This window comes from Aythya marila, assembly GCF_965140915.1.
Source record: "Aythya marila genome assembly, chromosome: 9".
Taxonomy (NCBI): domain Eukaryota; kingdom Metazoa; phylum Chordata; class Aves; order Anseriformes; family Anatidae; genus Aythya; species Aythya marila.
This window is the reverse complement of record NC_139050.1, coordinates 20,883,544-20,906,371: the sequence shown is the minus strand read 5'-3', so window position 1 is coordinate 20,906,371 and position 22,828 is coordinate 20,883,544. Positions and strand designations below refer to the sequence as shown.

The 22,828-nt window shown below is 38.7% G+C and overlaps 1 protein-coding gene across 8 annotated transcripts in view; it reads left to right on the top strand.

Moving 5' to 3' along the window:
* The first annotated feature begins 1,662 nt into the window (after positions 1–1,662).
* The window catches only part of NLGN1 (neuroligin 1), a 291,751-nt gene continuing 270,585 nt past the window's right edge, over positions 1,663–22,828 (top strand). For 4 of the 8 annotated variants that reach the window (XM_082766904.1, XM_082766903.1, XM_082766900.1 and 1 more), the window contains exon 1: positions 1,663–2,220. In XM_082766904.1, the coding sequence (XP_082623030.1) occupies positions 1,728–2,220 (493 nt within the window). In that variant the 5' untranslated portion in view covers positions 1,663–1,727. Of the gene's footprint in view, positions 2,272–2,667; positions 2,728–22,828 lie in introns of all 8 variants that reach the window. The other 4 variants (XM_082766901.1, XM_082766899.1, XM_082766897.1 and 1 more) reach the window with 2 other exon arrangements.

The window sequence follows — 22,828 nt, the reverse complement described above, 5'->3', positions numbered from 1 at the left end:
ATCTCCTTTTTAATAACCCAAACTGCAGGGTAGTCTGACTATTAGACAAGCCGTTCCTTTGAATTCTCTCTACAATGAGTATAGACATGATAAAAAAACAATTCTCATTAAAGCTGCCAATGCTATTCAAAAGCAGGTGGTTTAAAATGTTTCCTATGCAAAGCAAAACACATTTCTTGTGTTTTACACACTGCTTAATAGGGAGCGTAAAATTACACTGCTATGTTGTGTATCACACTGCATTTTAAATAATAGAATATTGTAAATCGTGTTAGAAATATGTTTAACATGAATATGGAAGATATAATGATATGCACCGAGCAATTTTCAGAAGTGCTGGAACACTGCCTTGTGTGACAACCTCTGAGCTAACATAGTTGAAAATAGAATCTGGAATTTGAGATTATGCAGTCCCTGATCCTAACTGATTATTTTTCTAGGGTACTGTTCAGTCGGCACGCGGGTGGGTATATGGATTTCCACTGTCCTATGGGAATGTTTATTGTTTATATTGTAAATTAAGGATGGTAGGAATTGAGTGCATTGATTGTGTGTTTTCATTTGTGAGTAGTTTAAAAACAATACAGGATTGGTCCAAAGTACAAATTGTGATGTACAGCCCCATCACTCAAGTGCCTGTTGATTTACTTTTACTTTTTTCTTTTTTTTTTTTTTTTTTTTAATGCTGAAGTCCAGGCGTACTTATGTGCAAATTCAGAGTTTGCCATTCACTTCAGTGGGAGCAGACTGTGGACCTTTGTTGCTGTTGTGAATCTTTCACTCTGCCAAAAATTCAGGTGTTTTTCATTAGCTGTCAGCAAACTGTGGGGAAACAAATACCATAGAAAGTATGGTAATTTATGTTATTCGTATAAAAATACGGCGGTTGCCTTAATGTTTGAATCAGAAGTTGGAATTTAAATAAGCAAACAAATGTTTGAATGTATTCTAATCTGCTTTTGATTAAATAAAATGCTTAGAGTCTTCAGTATGCCTGTCTATCTTAATTTCACTCTTTTGCTTTGAGAAATAATTCCATCCTTTTTGATAACAAAACTTGTGCAAACAAGGTGAAAATTGATTATAAAATGATTCACTTAAATAAAATATTAACGCAAACACTTATTTAATGGGGCCTGGCAGTAAAGTGCTTGTTCCTGAAAAGGTGAAGTTTAAAAATGCATTTTCTGTCAGACCTGTTTCTTCTGAAAAATCTCTAAATTCAGCAGGTGACATTGTAGATAATCCAGTAATTAGTGCTTCACCCGCCATCTCATGGTACCATAAACTAGTGCAATTTTACTTACATGACTCTAGCAACTATTAATGTATGCACATAACTTGTGAAACACCTAGTTATCACTCTGCCCATATTACCTCTTTCATACTAATGATTTATTTTCATTTTCTCCAGGATATAGACCTGCGGCTAACTGGATTTGATTTATAAGAGGGGATTCTACAGTAAATGGCCGCTCTCTTCATATTGCTGCTATGGAAAACAGAATTGTCAATAGGATGTAGTCTGATAAATAGTGCTGAGTGAAGATGCAGCTTCAATAAGTGTGAAATCAATGGAAGATACTTACCGCATGAAAAGCCTTTTGAGATTTTTCTGACAGGCTCCTATTTAGGAAACTTGATCTGTTTCCTTTGGTTGCCCTCTTTTTACACCAGTGGATACAAATAAGATTGCTTCATTGTAGTCACACAACTAATGTGGGACCATGGCCTTTCCAAGATCCATGTGGCTGAACTGTGTATGGAGAGCGATGATAGTCCGCCTGTTACACATGGGATTGAATGCCACTTTTGCTTTCTCTATACTTGGATTTTTGCTTCACGCTGCAGCTGTGTCCTCCCAAAAATTGGATGATACCAACCCAGTGGTGACCACCAACTTTGGCAAGATAAGAGGGATTAAGAAGGAACTAAATAATGAAATTTTGGGGCCTGTTATTCAGTTTCTTGGGGTTCCGTATGCTGCCCCTCCAACAGGGGAGCGCCGCTTCCAACCTCCTGAGCCTCCGTCTCCCTGGGCAGATATCAAAAATACCACTCAGTTTGCTCCAGTGTGTCCCCAGAACATTATAGAAGGCAGGTTGCCTGAAGTCATGCTTCCCGTGTGGTTTACTAATAACTTGGATGTAGTTTCCACCTATGTACAAGATCAGAATGAAGACTGCCTCTATTTAAATATCTATGTCCCAACCGAGGATGGTGAGTTAATAGCAGACGAAACAGGGAGATCTTTTTATTTTCCTGTTCTACGTTCTAACAATATTAATTCATGTGTACTGTTAGCATGCATGGCTTTCTTTGTTTGCATGCCAGCATATTACATGTATGCATGCTGCTTTTCTTTGTATGCATCTGTCCTTTTAATTTATTATTATTTTTTAAATTTTTCTGTCTACACTCGTGTTTTTTTTTCTCCCACAGCACGTGTATTTTTAGGTCAAAGTTGGTACCTAATTCTCATTGCCACCCACTGACTTCTGGGAAGATGCATCAACATCTTATCCATTGCATGTGCAGGCACAAGAGGTTGAGATTCTTCCGCACCTAATAAAGCAGGTCATATTTAAGTTAGATAGTGGTGTTGCATGCTCCTACTGTCTGTGACGGAGCTCCATGTTATTTTCTAGTCTTCTATTCATTTTTCAGTCAAAAGAATATCCAAGGAATGTGCCAGAAAACCCGGCAAGAAAATTTGTAGAAAAGGAGGTATGTATAAAGTGGACAAAAAAAAATGGGGGAAAAATCGAAACCTTGCAAAGGAAGAACATATAATACAGCTGAAAGAGGCTGATTTGCTGATGCTATGAAGTGAACAGTTAGGGACTATCTTGTCCTAACAAAGCCAGAAAAGTATTTAAAGAGAGGACCGTGTAAAGCAGATGAGAAGATAACATTTGTAAAGTCTGAACTCAGTTGCACTGATCATCTCTTTCACTGTCTTGAGCTGGCCCTATTGGCAGCTTCTCTGTCTTGGCCTCATGGTTTAGAGGAGTGTCTGTCCCTCATACGTTGACACCTGATGTTGTATATGCATGCACAGGAGGTGGCTTTCATGCCTGGGGGCCACTGAAGTTGCTGGCCCAACTCCACAGCTCTATAACCCAGTGGTGTTGCAAAATGGCTATTAGGTATTGTAGCAAAGCAGAGCTGAAAATCCGCATTGACTTCCTACCTGATGCACAGTGTTTTCTTGGACCAGCGTTAACTTTCCTGGGACGTTTTTGTGAAAAACTTCTTTTTGTTTACACATTTCGAAAAGTGAGTGCTGATTTCCTGTATTTTGTGATTACGGCTCTCTTTGTAAAAGTGAAAGTCTTAATAGGGATGTAGAGAAATGTTGAAATATTGTGACATGATACTTCGGAAACTAGGCCGCTCTGGAAGCTTTGGAAACTTGGCTTCTATCATTTTAGTACTAGCATGGGAGGATTTGCAGATTTCTTTGTGGATATTTGCAAATTCCCAAAGCAATTGATACATGACATAGAAGGTATATTTTGGTATTGATTTGCAGCAGGTATTTGGTAACTACTTTAAAGTACTAATTTTGTACTACTGTTCACATTTGTTTTGTAACAAGTTATTTTTCCTTATTATTATCTCTAAAATAATTTGCTGTGTAATAGTTGGACTTCATTTGAATTTAGAGCACTTAGGGTAAACAGAACAGTGGAAATACACAATTATCTATTATCTGTAATCCATATTTTTAATATAAGTTGCTGTTTGTTGCTGCCACTCCAGAAAAATGCATTTTAGGAAAGTGTCATAGCGGGAAATTGTTCCAACTCTATTAACTCAGATTAGTTTTTAAAGCCATATCTAGGCATCTAAATGAAGGTGGCCTTATTTTCCAAGGCTTTTGCTCTTGCAGTTCCTACTGACTGTTAATTGCAGCTAGTTGTTAATTATTAATTGTTAATTGGAGTCGCTCAGTGTATGCTTTTTTAGATGTCTAAATCCACTTTCAGTAACTTAAGGCAATTCAATTTGTTTTTAAATCGTTGGGCTTTGAGTCAACTTCTGATGTTTCTATTGGGGATTTTTTCCTCAGTATTGTAAAACACAGTTGTTTAAGCTGGATTCCCAAAGTTGGAATCAAAGATAATCAGGGTACAGTGAGCAACGTCACTTCTTCACACATCATTCAAGTTAGAATAACTGCTGTCATTTATATGCATTCAATTAATGTGCAATGCTGCAGCAGTTATTACGCAGTTCATCAAGCGTGTGTAATTAGCTGAGCAACTTTCACTTCCTATCACCCAGACGCTGATTCACAAAGTCATAAATAAAGATGCAGATCTCCATCATTGTTCTCAGAAAGCATATTTTCCTATGAGAGGATATTTAAAAAAATCAGGAAAAAAAAAAATATAATAAAGGGAAGGAGAGCCCAGTAGATGAGAAAGTCATGTTTATTGTCCTGTGAGCCTGAAGGAGAATAAAGAGAGAGTTATTTGAAATTCAGTAGGTACCCTGCCAGTTTAATTCATTGCACATAACAGCACAATAAAGAGCAGCAGAAGCCTACCTTTTCTCGTTGACAAGTGCAGAGAACTCCTGAATACCTTTAGCATGGGCAGTTGGCAGAGCCATAGTCATCCTTGTTCTCGGAGTAGCTCACCCTCTGCTCACCCATACGCAGCCTCAGGTTACCTTTGGCCTGGATTGCCTTCAAACCTAGTAGTAAAATGAATCATGTTGTAGAACAAAGTTGCAACAGAGTAAGGGCATTGTACTAGCAACAAACACTAGCTTGGAAATGGCCCACAATGGTTTTGTGTGAGAAGGAAGGAATTTATTTTGGAGTCATTTCATTACACATAGGGAAGAAGGTTACTGACAAGAGAAAACAGGAAAGTGAGAGGCAGATTTTGATACCATCTGCTTAATTAATACAGGATATATAAATTAGAAGTGACCACACCAACAGTACACTATCTTATATACTGTTCAGAGCTTTCTGATTATGTGAAATAGATTTTATTAGATAAACAAATTAGGAGCTATATTCAATTGTCAGCTGAGGGACATAAGGAAATTAAAAATTTTGAAGAACAGGAAGTAATCTGATGAAGATGGATGTAGAAATGAAAGCAATTTTATCTGCAAGTCATGTTGTAATGGGAATTATAACCATTACCATGTGTTGGTGGGATTTTGATATGCACGCTGCAGAAACTACAAAATGATAGGATGGGAGCTGGGTGAAGAGGAAGGAGGCAATATAGCACGATTTCTGCTCAGTGTCATTGCTTATTTTTCAGTATATTACATTTTCAGTTTACTGATTCAATAAGTAAGGAAAGATCATCTGTTTTCATATCTTTTGCTTATCATGTAGAATCATGTATGTGAAGGTCAGCAGTTGCTAATTCTGTTATGGGTATGCATACAAGCAGAATACCTCTATTTGCTAGGGCTGGCTTTAGAAAATCTTTACAAATGCATCTAATTAATTTTGTGTTATTTTCTTAGAGGCTAGATTCCACAGTTGTAAGTTCTAATGGAATTGAGATTATATCCTAGATAACAGCATTTTACTGCCTGATATTAATTACATTGTTGATCATGTGGTACTTCCCAAATCTCTTTGATGATGCAAACTTTTGCATCATTTCTAGGAAACAGATGAATAGCTTTACGCTCTGTTTAGTGTTTCTAATCTCTATTTTACTTTTATAGTCAAAGCATGAATATTTTACTTGTGATCTAGAATGACAGGGTAACTTATTATCTCTTAGAAGGATTGTACATTCTGCTTTAGCTGCAAGCTTCTGTTTTTTCAATGACATATATCCCGTATATCCATCTGTTTGCATTGCAAGAGTTTGGACTGTGAATTTCCTACTTTAAACTCTAACAACAATTATAAAAAGGAATTTTGAAAATTGTCACTGGTATGAGCACTAAAAGGAACCCCAGATATGTATTCTGCACTTGGGATGATGGTGTGCCTTTTGCTAGGAACCTGTACAAAAGCATTCGTATTGCCTGAAGATTTCTGAATATGAAGATGTGAAAGAGTGGTTTTCATAGAAAATATGATATATGCTGGATATCATGGAATTAGTCTGGGAGATGTTAGTATTTGTTGGAGAATTGGGAGTGGAATAAGGAAAGAAATCACTTGATCCTTACTTTTATGTTTAGGAATTACCAGTGGCTAGGAGACTGCCCAACATCAGTGACTTCTTCGCATGTGGATTCTGTTTCTTATTCTAGTCAGTGCAGTGAATAAATTTTAAATGCAAAGAATCATGATCTGAACTATCTCATTTGAGAGTGTAGTATGAGACAGCTCTATTAATATTTATGCCTCCTAATGGGCTACTTGATTTTCAGAGAGCAAAGCTCCTACCACCATACTTTCTGGGTTATGGCGGTGATTACTATGGATGCATAGGAACGTATATACATACATACAAATACACTTTCAGAAATGAAACAAAAATCACAGCGCTATCATCTCATCCTGCACTGAACATTCATTGTTTTCCATAGAGAATATCTTACATCAATTGTGATTCATAAATGGCACAGATAACTTCAAGGCTTTTAAGCTTAGCAACATGAAACATTTTTCATAAATCTAGGAAGATATGAAAAGAGTCCAATTTAGCCTGTTACCCTTTGCTTCTGTCGGTTGTTTGTTCCAGGTCTGTATTTAACTACCTCAGAGCTGTTTGACTTACAATCCAGTTTTGGAAGAAGAAGTTAATGCAACCTGTACAGTTGCTACAGACATTATTAAATAAACTTCTTTCCATACTCCTTTTTCAGCTCTGAAATCAGTGGGTAAAGTACAAGCTTAGACCTGGTGAAATGTGCATTTATACTGGAAAAATTTAGTGATTGATTATCAGTTTTTTTTTTTTTTTCTAAATATCTCATGTAGAAAATGATATAAAATGATGGAATTGTAGATTCCATACTGTTGAAAAATGATTGAGATATTTTTTCTCCACGGTCATATAAATGAAAAGAAGGAAATCTAAGGTGTGTGCTTCCATCACTGCAGGCTCAGCTTTGTCAAATTACATTGCACTGCCAGTGGGCTAAGAACATACATTTGCAGACCATTTCCAGGGCTTGTGGTGACTTGAAAGTGAGTGTCAAAGCCCATAGAGATACTTCAGTGTTTATTTGGTGTATAGCAACCAAAGGATGTATATTTTGCATTAGGCAGCTTCAAAAATTCATAATGAATGATTTGCCTGTAATATATTTGTGTCATAGTTGCCTGTACACATTTGAAGTCTTGCCCCCATTCATCCTTGCTGGCTCCTCCAACTCATTCTGCCCTCGTGAGGCCGGTACCCATCCCTGCAGGCACAGATGCAGTCTGTAATTCCAAACGCTGGTGCTATCTGCTAAAACACCAAGATTGCTCCATTTTTTCTGTTCCTTTTTGAAGCACTGTGTTCCTGTTTTTCATTCCTCAGATACCACAGCAGTATTTCCTATTATACTAGTAATACATTGAAGAAGATAATGAAGCAAACATTGTCTTGTACAGACCTTTTCATCCTTTCACAATCTAAAGCTGTTAGTGTCAGTTAGCAGCATTTTTCAAAGATGTGCAGTAGGTTTATGTCATATTTGAAATAACATAAAATGCTTAAACTCCGATGTACTTTCCACAGTCCTCTTTCTGGGTGAGCCAATGCTTGACAATAGAAGATTTTGCAGACTGCATTTTAAGACTCCAGTCATCTTAAATGCCATCAACACTGGTCAAAGTCCTCCTGAAATGTCTAGTTGTTCAGGCTCTGAGCTCTTGCTGACCACAAAGTCATCGTGCTGTCATTGCTTTGCTCATACACCTTGACAGTGCTTATAGCTCTAACAGGTCTTAAATTCTGATCTAATTCCGTTCCTTGTCCATTATTTTACTGCTTGCTTTTCATTTTCTACATCCTCCCACACAAAGGCTCTAAAATAGTGATGTTTCCCTGCTAATACTAAGTCAGATAAAACTGCTTTGTGCTTCTTCCCATTGCCTTCCTTGGGTTGGACCAGTTTTACCCAGGAAATAACTCTGATGTGATTATCCTTTCAATCTGCTATTTTCTAATTTAGCATATAAAGCCAGATTGGACAAAGTTTTAGAAGAAATAGCTACAGGAGTATGTTTGTGCATTTTCAGAGGGAACTTCTGAGTTACTCACATGACTTTTGGATAGCTGCAATTTTCTGCTTGCTTTTTTGTCATTGTTTTTTTTTTTTTTTTTTCCTGTACTGTATTGTTATTCCTTTTTCTGCTTTGTGTTCATGCCCTTCATTTTTTTCCTTATAATACACATGGATACAAACATTTTTAATATTCCTTGCATATTTTTTGAAGCTTGAAACATGATGTCAAGCCATTCTTAAAGATCATCTCAATTATAATGTTAATAATCCTCTTATAACCTGAATATTGCTCCAGTATAATTCCATTTTTTTTAACCAAATTCTTTTCACTTGTGATTCTTTAACCCTCTTCCTTTTTACTTACTTTATGTTGTCAAATATACATGTCTCCTCTACTTTGATACGTATGGTATTATTAATTATATTCTACATTCAGAACCCCACTGCTTTAATGAGCTTAACATAAATGAGATTTGTTTGGGGGGTATCAATCCGTTTCCTTCTGTTTTAATATTAATATCTCATATATTACTTTCTCATGCTTCTAATAACGAAGATTTATCCTAAAAACAGCAGCCCCAAACAATATAAGCCTAAGAGAAGTAGGACAAAGCTGACATTAAGCTATGTTTGTACCTATCTTCTAATACCTCATATGTTTCTGGCCATAATCAGCCACCCCGAGGCTGCTATAAGTTAGTGCAGAGATTGCCAGAGGTACAGAAACTGTACAGTGCAGGTGCTGGAGCTGTTTTCCCTTCCAGAGTTTTGCTGTGGTGTCAAACTTCAGCAGCAACAGTAAATCACGTAGCTAATTCCTCTGCCGTGGGAATTCTTCTAATATTCCTTCATGCTATCAGAGCAGTAATCAGAATCTGCCCTGCTGGAATTTTTCTATGGGCTTTTTACTGAAGATGAATTTTGTCTTTTCTATTCATACTGCTAGTGCAGTAAATGCACAGTAAGTTTAGTCTTAGGTATGTGTTTGAGGAGAAGGAAAATTACCCTGCTGAAGAATTTCTGGGTCTTCAGCTGTCAAAGCTCTGGAAGTCTTTTTCTGAAATTGCCTCGTAAAGGTCTGTCCACCAAGGAAGGCAGAAGGAGAAAAAAAGCTCCTGCAGGTTTTCTCTGTTAGCCAGCAGATTTGACCCAGAAGATGCATTTTGGGAGAAGATCATAGACGGTATGACTGGTAAGCTTTAGCAGCAGCTGCGCTGGAGTGCTGTGCCCTGAAGGAGGGCTGGCAGTCCCTCAGCAGCTGTCAGGGACTGCACATGGGCCTTTTCCTGAGTATTTTGTGTTGGTCCAGGATCTGTGCCTTTATGGCAGCCGAGGAATCAGAGCACAGTTTGAATGCTGTTGTGGGTGCTATTCATATTTTCGTTCTTTTGACAGTAATTTACAATTCAATGTCTTGTGAGATGCTTGGTTATCTCATAGGATAATTAGGTTTGGGCTATATTTATGGCAGTGTTTTGGGTTCAGGCCCTGCGGCGGCAAAGTGCTGTGGTCTCTCTGTATGATTTAATATTTGTTTAAATAATTTTTTTATCCTTATACTATTTTATAATGCGTGGAAAAATCATATTATCATACATAAAGAGAGAATTTAGTAAGTCAAAATCTATAGGAGAGACAGCCGTTTATTATTTGTATTTGTTTTCTGGCAAGCTTCCATTTGTTAAATTTCACCCTTTTTGTAAAGGCCTTCTTTAATTATTAGCTGAAAATCAGGTATTTATGTAATTATCATAATTATATCTACACATCTAGTGTACTTGCAATTATTTCATTAAAAATTGTAATTATTATACAATTATAGGGGATAATGACGTCCTTGTAACATGTTGCAGAAGCCCTAATTAAATGGTGGCATAAATGAATTGGAAGTGATTTTGAAGTTTTGAATATTGTTTTATCAGAAATATCAGAAGTGATTCATCCACATTATGATCTGGCAGTAAAACCCCTCCAAAGTTATTTTGAGAAAAGATTTCACAGAGCTCATGGAAAAGGATTTGTCTCTGTTGCCTTTCTGTCATTACTTTCTGTTCTCTATATTCCTACACCTAAAAATTGTCTGCAGATATTTAATGGAGAGGGGCATTGTGTAAGATGAAGATTGCACAGCTTGCTGAATCTTTCTAGAAGGCTCAGCCCAGAGCAAAATAGGATCTATGTGAAAGCACAGCCTGTACTTAGACAGAGAGAAAAACCTATCCAACAGTTGGTTCAAGATGATGAGAAAAAGAAAAATATAAGGAGGCTTTCCTTACATGCTGAGTTTTGACGATCTGCCTGGATATGGGGATGTCTAAATGCTGCAGTTCCAGGTACCGGGGGAAGAGAGAAGGAAATTGTTGTGGTAGCCCGGGTCTGTGATGCTCCAAGCACAGGAGGTGCATCAAGTGGTGTGGGTGCAGAGGAGCCCTACAGAACATCTCCTCTTCTTTCCCTCGGTGTGTGTAGGAATGATGGGCAGGGATAGCATATGCCAGAATGGCTTCCAAATGGCTACCAAAACCTCAAGATCACAGATTTCTCATCCTCTGTCATGTCAACTTTCTGTAGTGTACAGATGATCTCTCTTCTCTCACTTCAGTTAATTTTAAAAGTAATTGAAAATGGCAGGAAGGCATATGCAATTTTTAGGCTTATTTCATCATTCAGTGATTTGAAATAAGTGACTGGTGTACAACAGAGCACCCATGGCGTGACTGGCAACCAGGCAACCACCCTCACCACCACATTCACCCTGGTTTTGCTGCTCATGCCAGCACCCCGCTGGCAGGCCATGGCTCGGGGCAGACCGCAGCCACGCACAGCCCATCTGGGGGAGCACTGGTCCCTCGTACACCGGCTGCTTACCTCCCACCTGCCAGATGGAGCTCCTCCTCCAGCCTTTGCTCCCAGTTTTGCTAGGGGAATGACTCATGCACGTTCCTCCCAATTACTTGAGATGCATCCAGGCAGGTTAGACAAACCTCCCGTTTAATTTGCTTGGTTCACATCAGTTCAGTTCTACCCAAGCTTGGTCAATGGGGGCTTACAGGATCTACTCTACTTCAGGAGGTCCCACAAAAGGATGGGAGCAAACCCCCAAGGGGGGGGAGATCCTGGAGCTGCCAAGAGATCATCTCTCCATGGCCAGGAGAAGGCCTCCCTCGTTACACCATCTTGTGTCAAGGTTCCCTGCTGAGGCAGCCCCCACGAGCACTGATCTGCTCAGATGGTCGCGGTATTTCTCTGAGGACATGCTGCCCTTTAACCAGAAGCTGAGCACCACCTTAGTTGTCAAGCTCCATTCCAGTGCTGTGGCAGATTTTTTTATCTTCTGTCAACATTTTTTGCTTTTATTCTTTAATATATTAGTATTAATGTAGTGAACGGGGAAACAGAACATACCAATCACCAGTGGGATCTCTCTGAAACAATGAGAATTTAGTCCTGAGAGTCCTCATTCCCAAAGCAATTGTGTCAAGGAGATGGACCCAGTGGTAACAGAATATGAACCAGGCATTTATCTATATGGTCTGTGTACATACACAGCCACAAGCAGATTTGAAAGCTCAAAGAAAAGCTGGTACAATTTGTCTCATTTCACTGCAAAATTCATGTTTGTATGTTTTCATATTTATTTGAAAGTGCCAAGGTATTGGAGATTTTTTAAAATCCAAACTTAGTTGCTGAAGGCCAGACCTAAGACACATGCATGAGCCAAACAGGTACTGCATCAGATTTTGCACATTTACTTCCTCTGAGACTGCTTCCAGTAATGATAGTGCCCTGTGATCTATATAGCACCTCGGATCCATGAAATATTGCTGTATAGCTGGTGTAGAGGCAGGTTTATTTCAGGAAATTTCACAAGAAATCATTAGGCTGTAAAGCTAGATTTTAAATTCTTGGTCCTTTCCCTGTTTCTCCATGCTAAACTCCGATGAAGTACCCCTCCATATGAATCAATTAACTGCTGCGCTCTGCGGAACAGGAAAGGGAATTAAGTTTATGTTCTGCATTTTTCAGTCATTAAGCGAGACATTCATTAATCACAAATAGGTTATTTTTGCTAGAAACAATAACTTTTGAAACAAAAAATAATTGCTATACTTAAGTGCTGAAGCACCTGCAGTCTCTTGATGTGAAGTTTCCAAAGATGAAGTCTCACATAAAAGAAGAAACAAAAGATGCATCAATTGCCTTTTCTTCAAAGTGCCGTGAAACTCTCGATTACCTGGCAATTCTTGCGGCGTTGCAGTTGCAAGACTTGAAGTATAGGAGGCATTACCTGGCCTAAAGCACATTTTGATACCAGATTGTATGAAACGTGTGCTCATGTTTTACAGAGAAAAGGATGAATGCTGACGAGGTCACCGTAAAAGTCCCCCCATCCTGAATCTGGGCCCGTTAGCAGAAATTCCTCGCCTCCCCTTCTGTGTGCATTACATTCCGTGTCGTTCACACGTGAAGCAGAACATTGCCCCTTGAACTGTGAAGCAGTCATGTGTTTTTGACAGGCTGATTTTGTTTCTTCTCCTGACATCTCTGAACGATGGCTACCGAGATGCGGTGAGGCAGGCGAGGGCCATTCCCTCACGGAGGTGAGCGGGGAGACAGAAGCTGAGCTGAGAGGAGCAGGAAGGGGATCTGACAGCAAAGAAGGCTCCTGACACACACGTGGAAGCAGGTGCACGCTGCCTTGCACCGAGCAGAGAAATAGGATTAAAAGGCTCTTTCCCTCTAGGCAAAGTAAGACCAAGAAGCAGGCAGTGCAGAAATCCTTCTGCAGTTTTAAATAGCAGAACTGATTTTTTTTTTTTTTTTTTAGCCAGAGTTTGCTCACCTGTATTAGTTGCCATTTTCCTGCTAAGAGCTTTGATATACTAAACTACAAGCTCATTTGCCTGATTAGCCACACAAGCAGTAGTTGATCAGGAAATGAAGAAGCAGGTGATTTACTAAAAATGCTCCACAGCCCTCCCAGGCCTGATGGCTGCATTGCCCCAGTGGTCTGACCACCACGACTCAGCCGAAGACTTGGGCATTTCTTATGGGGGATGTTACAAAATAAGTTCGACCTGAAGTAGAGCAAAAGCTAGCCCTTAATATCCCCTGATTAAAAATAGATAAACTCAGCAGTAAGTCAGATTCAGGCCTGTTGTTTGAATTATGAATATTCTTCTAAATGCTGTCACTTCCTTAAAGAAATACAGTGCTTTCTTTTGAATTTTAAGTGACTTTGGATTGAAATTCTGTGTGAGTGATTATCTGGCTCAGTGAATACTGTTGTTGTTATTAGCGGTTTGGGGGGGTTAACCTCTTCACTGCTGAAATCTCTGACAAGTGCTGTGTGCCGGTGTACTCAGGAGCTAGAAAGGTTAAGAAGCCATCGAAACATATTCAGGAAATGTCATAATTTTGGGGCTGATGAAGTGCAAGCCCAGAAGAAAACAAACAAAAAAAAATAATAATTGGACTTTATGCCTCCAACGATGACAGTTCGAAGAAGAGCAAGCCATAGAGAGTAGCTCATTTTTAGTTCTGCCCCTATTAGTTATGTCACAGTCCCACTTTACTTCTGTAACCCCAGAAATTTGCTGTTTAAATGGACTTTGGTTGTAGAGGGATGATTTGACACAGGGCAACATGTTCCTTTCAACTCATTTTGGCCCTTGTGAGCTTTTTCCCCTTCCCTCCATCCTACGTTAGCTAAGCAGCATCTGGCCCTCTCCTCTGGTGAACTTGCGTGACTCTATTTCAAGTATAGATTTAGTTATTAAATCTGGAGATTTAAGTATGGATCTGTTCCACTAATCAGATACTGTAGTGATTAGAGCCACAAAAGTACTTGGAGAGATCAATTAGATTAGATTATCAGATCATTATAAGCAAACTCTTAAAGACAAAGCAATAGAAAGTAATATTGTGTCGTTGTATTTCTTTAGAGAATATTTATCCTGTTATTGTTTGTTTGCCTCTCTGTTTTCTTTACTTCTGTTAGGACCACAGTGGCGCTGAGCATCACCTTCAGAACTGGGTTGGAGGACAGGATCGGTACCAATCTATGCAGTGAAACTCTGTGATGCTCTTCCTAGACTAAACCACACCTCACTGCATGTACTTTAGGAGAAATATACACGTATACACATGCACATGGAAATCTAATTTTTAAAGCAATTGGGAGGTTTCTTGGGGAACTTATTTCAAATCCCTGGGGTTAGGCAGATGTCTTCTGTTCTGTCACCATCTTTTTATTATCTCTCATGTCATTCTGTATTTATTATTTTGTCTGTAATCTTATTTGGGCTACTTTTATTTCATAAACCAAGTGTTATGAACAAACACTAGCTAATTCAGATAAAAGTTGATTCATTCTTTAGCTGTTTGTTTTCAGGGTTCCTGTGAAAAACATTTTCCAGTGTATAATTGCCAATCTTGTCAGTTCTAAGCCTCAAAGTTGTATTTTCTACAGCCTGCAGTGTCATTTTCTTAGCATGTATATATATATATTTATGAGCTCCTCTTTTTAATATATATTTTAGTAAGTATTACAGCTAATGCTAGTATACTGTTTTCATGAAAGAATTGGCTGAATAGTGTACATCAAAGGCAACAATTAGTGTATTTTCATTTGACTTGTTCAGCCTATTAGGTTGTTAAATTTTGCATAGAAAATCATTAGCATGTTTAATTTGGGAAGGAAGCTGTTGGAAGAGGAGTTGTGGATGTAAATCAATTGGTGAGGAGGCTCCCATGCAGCAGTTAGAGCTCTGAAATATCAAGAAATATTTTCCCACATATTTGCTGTATATGCAAAGGGATGAAAAAAGATGCAGGATGATCACCGACTTAGGAGTTAACAAAGAAGCTTCTGCTGGCTTAGTCTAGTATTAAAATCTGGAACAAGATTTTATCCCCTTCTTTTCTCACTGAGGACCGCAGAGAAGCACAGGTTTGAGATTGCAGAATGCCAGATCTTCTTTAAGTAAAGGTGAAAGCCATCAGAATCACGCTCAAGATTCATGGTACTTAGGGAGAGCCCAGTATCGGGCCTTGCTCCTTGGTTAGAACCAGAATAATATGCTTTAATTGGTCCTTTTTTCTTTTTCTTTTCCTAAAACTAGTTCAAGAACTCTTGCATCACAAGTGATGTTACATCTGTTACGCATCTTGCTACTTCAGAATTAGCTGAAGTTGAAAAGTGACAGAAAAACACTGCAAAGTGCATTTTTTTCTTCATCCTTAAAGGGAGCACGTGACCTAATATTCTGGCAATTTAGAAACAGTTATCTGGTATTAAATAAATTCAGAAAGGTTTAGATTTTGACCAGCTGAAGTCAAAGAGGAAAGGTCAGAATTCAACACTGAAATAGAACAAATATTAACTAAAGATTCCATCATACAGCGGCTAATCAGGGCTTTTGTGTGCCCTGCTGTGCCAATATCTATTCTGAAACTAGTCATTATGTCTCTGTTCTAAAAAAGAACTAATTTTGAAGACTTCACTGCACTAAAATCAAGTAATTTACTGCCCTTGACAATTATTTTTTGCTATGTTTTTATGATGTTTCGCCTGATTAAGCATTCAGTGCCAGACATAGTGTCTTCTGGTTTTGTCCCTGCACTTTTCAGGTTCAAATTTCTTTGAGTGCAGTTACAATTCTTTGGTGCCAAAGTAGTTGATTGCCTTCATAAACTAGGATATTTAGCTGCAAAACTGACATAAGTGTCGGGATTACATTATTGATTATTTTGAAGGCACGAAAATCCATAAAGGCCTTTCTGCTGTGCTCCAGTTGAAAGCACCTGTACCCATTTTCACTCCATAGGTAAATTCCTGGTCACATAAAAGTCAATCACAAGATTCAAGTTTAGCAAGGCCAAGACCAAATCTCCATTTCTAAAAGATGAACACTCATAAATTTAATGTAGGTACAGGGGATTTGAATGTTATGTAGAAGATTTTGAAAATTGTGCCTGGGATAGATAAATGTCTTTTCCCTTTCTGTGACTTTTTTCCTCCAGCCTTATTTTCTCTTTTTCTCTAAATAATTTTATACCTGTCTTGCATCATGGACTCTCCTATAATAACAAATCTCTTTTACCTTCTTCTTTATATTTTCTGTGCTTCCTGATCTCACAGTTATTATTCTGTCTGGCTTGTCTTTATTTTTTTTTAATTTAATTTTTTTTTTTTTCAGTTTCAGTTTAGAAACATTTACTACCTCTTTAGGGCTAAAAAATCCTGAGCTATTCATTTGCCACTATCGCTTTTAAAATTTTCCTTTATACTGAAGATTGAGAAACTAGGACAAAACAGCAGACTTCTGCGAAGTCACACACGGAGAGGGAAAGAGACTACATGCCGTTGTGGAGCTGAAGTTAAAACATCCCATTCTTTTTATCCCTTCAGCGTCCCTTATTTTTTGGGCCAGGCTGTTTATGATGCTCCTGGGCTGCTTTTATGGTTCACGTTGCTGAGGCAATGCTTCTTGTCTTTAATTCCTGCACAACTTAATCCTGATCTTTCCTAAGTGTTTGTCAGTCAGTTACCCCCTACAGGGGCGAGACTCAAGTCTTATCTTAGCCCATGAAATATTTTCTGCCTCCCACTTGACTTGCAGCCTTACAGCTTCCAAATACAGCAAAAGAAAGGATTGCTGCAGCTTTTATTAATTATTTACGTGCTGTTATCAAACATTCCTAGAGTGCTGTAAATTTACAGGCTTTAGTCCAAACTTGGAGAAAACAAGTTCCCTGCTCTAGAGAATTTACAGTGAAGAAAAGACAACAGAGGTGAAGATATAAAGCTGGTGGATGTAGTAAAGTAGAACAGAATACAGCAGTTTTGATAAGAAGGGATTGCCATAATACATGGCATGAAGGAGAAGGAGAGCAGGAGCGCCTGGGTGCATGTGTAGAGTGCTGGAAGAGGAGAAGGAGGCAGCAGTAAAAGCCAGTAACAAATAACGTACAGGGATTACAAGGAAAGCAAAAGGATTGACCTGATTTGTGTGTTTACCACTCAGCATCTTAGTGGTGCTCTTTCACGTCCTGAATGTAATCATTTAACTCAATGGGTGGCAGAAGCAAGTGCACATCTCAAATGAGGACCTACGGGTCTCTCTCCCATTGTGGCTAGTTCGTGTGTGAGCCAGTGAGGGACGGTTCCCAAAATCCACACACAGCAAAGGAAAATCGCCCGTTTTGAGGATGTAATGACAGATTTAGCACTTAGCAGGGGCTTTCTTTCGTGCAGTGACAGCAGCCAGGGCAGGCCTGGCCTTTCCGAGGCAGTGTGACAGCACGTCGCTGCATCAGCTGCACGCTGGAGCTGCTTTTTGAACTTTGTCGCTATTCTCGTGTAGGACCATTATCATTTTCTGCTTTTCCTCTAAAGTGATTTTATTTTTAGATGCATGAAAGGATAAGCACAAAGAATAGAAGTGTGTATACACAACTCAGAGTAAGCAGAGGTGAATAGGTGAGACTTCGCATACAGAAATCCACAAAGGCTGACATTATTTCCCAGTGACTCTGTTATGGTGTACGGCATTGTGTGGTGGCGTGCCTCGCAGCGTTCGGTGTGACTGTACCACGGGCTACAACTGCTGCTACAGAGATCACTCGAAGTAAAGAAATATTAAGCTGTATAATGTATGATAGAATAATCAGCCACAGCACATAAAAATACATGTTAGAAAATACAAATCGTTGCCTCAAAGGGGAAAAAAAAAAAAGGCTTTTTTTTTCCTAGCCCTTTGCTCAGTGGAAAGGGCTGCTGTAGCCCACCTGTGCCTGCTCACAGGCATCACTTTCCTGATGATGCCCCGCAAAGAACTGCAGCTGCGTGCAGAATTTGTCCCATAGTTTGCTGAAACTGGAAGAATGTCTTCTTAGGACCAGATGACCCATGGACATTGCTTTGGCTCTTTAAAGCAGCAATGAGATGTCTGTAAATCAGCTTAAAATGTTGTTATAATGTAGGCATAATTACAGTCACTGTCTGGATTCTGAGCCAGCCAAATATTTGTATGTTCGGGTACTTTCACCCTGCATAGATGTAACAAAAAAAAAAAAAAAAAGACATTAATGTTGGCCTTCTGTACTTGGAGTTGCTTTAATTTGCTTATGTACTGTAAGTTTCTTTTCACTAACTGTAAGGTGGAATATTTTGAGATAGAAAAGTGAAGTCTGTAGACAAAATGATCAGCCAAAAGCTATACATGGGAATGAATGCACAATCAGCAACCTTGTACTTGCCTGTTATAACAAAATAGCATAAAGAACAGAGCGTCTGACTGCAGTGCAAGTTTCCCTGCCAGGGCAGCAGGGAGACTGCCACCCTTTGCAACTTGAGCAAGTGCTAATTGCTTTTATGAGATCACCAACTTCAGTTATATCTTTACTGTGTCACCTTTACAGCTTTGTATTGGTGTCTGTTTAGAAGGATGTTCAGGGAAGGCTGGAAATACTAGGAAAAAATTCCACAAAAATTAGATTCAGATTTGAATCGTAGTGTGAAAGATGCTAAAGCTACAGGACAAACTGTATTGCACCTATCATATTTTCAGCTCAGAAAAATGGGAAAAATGCAGTGTTTGGTGAACTGTGAACACTGCCCACACCTCCCTTTGATCTTGTGGGTTTGCACCTGGCACTGCTGAAATGCCATTCCCCATAGGAAGTGCTCATTATTTGTTTGCTGCATTTGGTGTGAGACTTCACAGATCCAGCAATGCGCCGAAATGCTGACTGTCAGAGCAGATGTTAAGTGCTTAGCAGTTTCATGGGAAGCGCTGATATCCCTGATAACTGACTCTGGAAGTAGTGAGGGCATGAACAGCACATCTGGGTTTCACCTTGAGCATTGCAAAAAGTCAGGTTTGGATTCAACCTGTCTGGCTTCAGCCAATGCCTCCTTCAAAGAAGAGATAATTAAAATGACTTTTATGTCTTTCTTGGAGTCATCGTGCCATTTGTTCTGGCAGCAGATGCCGCAAAAGCATTGTACTTGTTCAAAGTTTTCTGTGTTATTTTAATGGCCCAGATTTTTTTTCAAGGGAATCTAGATTGTGTAGAGTACAATGACAAGTGCATTAATTCCAGGGTTTCCATGAATGGCTTTTCAATATCCATACTCATTTTAAGCTCTGTGGTAGGCAGGAATGAACTGAGTTATTGTTTTGCTCTCACTTGGTGAATCAGAGTAATTCCTCCCAGTAATAAAACATAGACCTGAATTAGCAAAAATCTGATCCCTAATTGACCTTATCTTGCTGCCAGGCTGATGTAATCCAGATTCTGCTGTACTCTTGCCCTCATTTCTTGCGAATAGTGAAAGAACACTCACCCTCATTGATTAAAAACCTATATTTTCTTTAAAAAATGTTTTAAAAAAGAATATCTTTCAAGCGTTTTCCACTTTGCAAATATGTTTTATTGGTTTCCACAATTAAAATTACTAGCATTTTAAAAATCGAAAACTTTGCTGATAGGACTGCCTTCTTGGCTACGTCTGCGTTTTTGTGCACGTAGCAGTACATACAGTGTTAAAATTCTGCTCCAGGTGCAGTGTAGCAGCTAAGCAACTCTGGTACCCAACATATTTTTGGGAGGAAGCTGTAGATTCTCTCTCTCTCCAGCTCTCTCTCAAGCAGGGAGAAAGAAGCTGTGTTATTTATTTTTAACGAAATGGTATTCAGATTAAATAATTATAAGACAGGCTTGTAGTAACCTACTGATTACTTTGTGCTTGGGAGTTACCCTTGCGGTAGCTGAAATCATTGGTAAACTGGTGATATAGAAAATGCATGTTGTATATTAAAGAATCATTGCTAGATGAAATTAAGATGAATTTTTAGATTTTGTAAATCAAAGCAAGATAAAATCAAAGCTAAGGGTACATTTTATGGATTTTTAATCTTATTAGTATTTATTAAGCTGTAATTCTTTAGATTTCTGTATCTCAGATACTCTCTCATGAGATAACACAAGATTGCCTGAGATAAAAATTAAGCGGAACCCAACTGAAATCAGAGTGAACTGACTTCGTTTTTGTTCCTCAGATTGACAGAAACACAGGAAGTAGAAAAGGCAGAAAAACAACATCATTAGAATTGAAAGTCCTTGTTACTTTGTACGTTACAGAGCGTTTTAGCGATAAAGATGTGCAAAATTCTTCAAAAAGAAAGAAGTAAAAAACCCTATTTAATCCAGTATTTCTATAAAAATTTAATAGCAACTCAACACTGAGGATTACAATCAAGCCTTCAGAAGTGCTTCTGCCATGTTGCATCAGTCTTCCTGCCCACAGCCTCTGGGTTGCTCCAGACAAGCATTTATGGTACTTTTTATTTTTTTTAGGGAAAGTAAAAAAAATCCCAACCTGCATAGCAATTGAAATCAAGGGAAATAGCAATACAGAAGCATACTTTCAACACAGAATTTATCAAAGAGATACAAACGTGTTTTGCTTCAGCTGCCTATAATTCATACAGGAAGAATGCAGGCAGGCTGTGAAAATGCTCGGAGATGTTGCCTTTGGCCTTGTGCTCCTGTATCCCCGTGGTGTTGCTCAGCTTCATCCCAACTCTCAGCAGGGGAACCCCAGCCTGGACAAGTGGCCGGGGCCTGGCAAGGGGGCACAGGGCAGAAAAGGGGCCAGAGGAGCAGCAGAGTGATGCCAGCATGGGCAAGGAAGGCAGCATTTCCCCACAGCTGTGGTAGGTTTTACCACTGGTGAGGCAAACAGGTATCTTGTATCAACATGAATACGTTCTGTGTTTATTTATTGAGATGTGTATGTTAGTATGCAAGTATCTTTTAGTGATTTTATTGCAGTAATATGAGGAATGTTGGCTAAAGTGCCTAGTATAAAAATCAGAAAGTAATTTTACATATGATTTGGAAAAAAAAAAAAAAAAGAAAGAAAAAGAAAAAAAGGCTGTGGTTTTCTTCATGTATGCAAAACCTGATGAACTTTACAACTATAATGAAGTTTAGAACTTTAATCTTCTTAAATTTACTTTTGCTTATCTTAGAGGAAAGGGAGTGCTTGACTTAGCTCATCCCAGAGCTTTTATTTTTAGGGGCCAGGAAATGATACCTCAGTTATCTACATTGGGGTTCTGCCTTTACATAGGAAAAATAGGACTTCAGGTGTCTAAAATCATTTTGGTTCTTAGTATTCATCCTTTCAGAAGTCAAAATCTGTCTGAGTGCCTTTGAGTTGATGAAGTTCCTTGTTTTCCCAGCTTCTGTAGAATCTTCTTGGCCCAATTTCTGTTGTGAAAAACAGGAGAAGCCTGTGTATTTGGAAACTGTTTTGAAAACCAAAGCAAACTTTTAAAATTTTGTACATAACAGAGCGGAAGAAAAGGCACACCTTATTTATTTTTTTTACCTTTGCAAGTCAACTTTGAACTGACAGCCTCTTTGTATTTCTCTTTAAAATGAGAGTGTTGGTCATAAATCACAGTCAGTGTTGCGGGAGAAGTTAAGCACTGCAAAAAAAGTTGTCATTTAAAGTGGAAAATCCAATGAAGCTTAAGGGTAGGTAGCAGCAAACTAATGTAAAGTTAAAGACTAGAGCAGGAGGCAGACTGCTCCTTTGAACAATAACCATAAATATTTACACTTCCAAAATAGTTAATAATTCATGGTACATGACAGTCGCAGAACAGTGTTGATGCTGTACATCTGTACTTTTTTTTCCTTTTTTCACAAAGCGACACCTTTAATCCCAGGGTGCTTTGTGAAGAAGCACTCTGCAGTCACCAGCCTCTGTGAAGCAGTTTTCACTCGTGGCAGTCAGCAGCATCGCGCCAGCTCGTGCCGCGTGGTTTCCACAGCTCATTTGCCTTCCCATCATGGCATACAGCTTTGTCACACCTTTATTACAGGTACGGAAGGCAGGGATTCCTACAGATAAAGTTGCTTTACCCATTTAATTAATTATTATTATTATTATTATTTATTTAATTCAGAACAATCTGTGCTGGTATCAGCTTCAGACTGAATTTTGTGCAAAAAGCTCAGTGAGGACCTCATGGCAGTTTGACAAGACAAGGTTTAAGAGAAATCCATCTTGCACAGAGAGCTGCTGTGGCTGGTTGATGGAGGACCTATATTCACTCATGCTCTGAGGCTGGCTTGGGGTAGATGGGAGCATGTAATTATAGACTGTAGACAGTTTCATAAGGCATTTGCATAGGAGGCCAAATTAGATGAGTTTAACTTAATTCTGGTGTTTCCTAACCTCTGAGCCTTTGACACAGCAGACTTAATGTTGTTTTAATATAATTTCTTTAGAGTGATACAGACAGAAAGTCCCCACAGGTCCTATAAATCTGAAAACCACATGGAAAATCTAGCAGGAGTTTCAGAGAAAGAACATGAAAATGCATGTTCATATGGAAATGAGGAAAAGTCTCTTTATGGCAGCTTTAAAAAAACCTCCTGAAAACTACCACAAAAGAGGGTGAAATCTTCATCCCCTTGAAATCAAAGGGATTGATTTGATAGTTTATGTGGTTAGCACAGAAAAGATATCCGCTGCAGTAGAGGCAGAAGGATTTTTTAAAGAAGCCTTTAAAGTGACACAGTGAACTACAAAATTCTGAGGATTTCTATAGCATTATTCCATAGGACCCTCTCATGCTTCTTA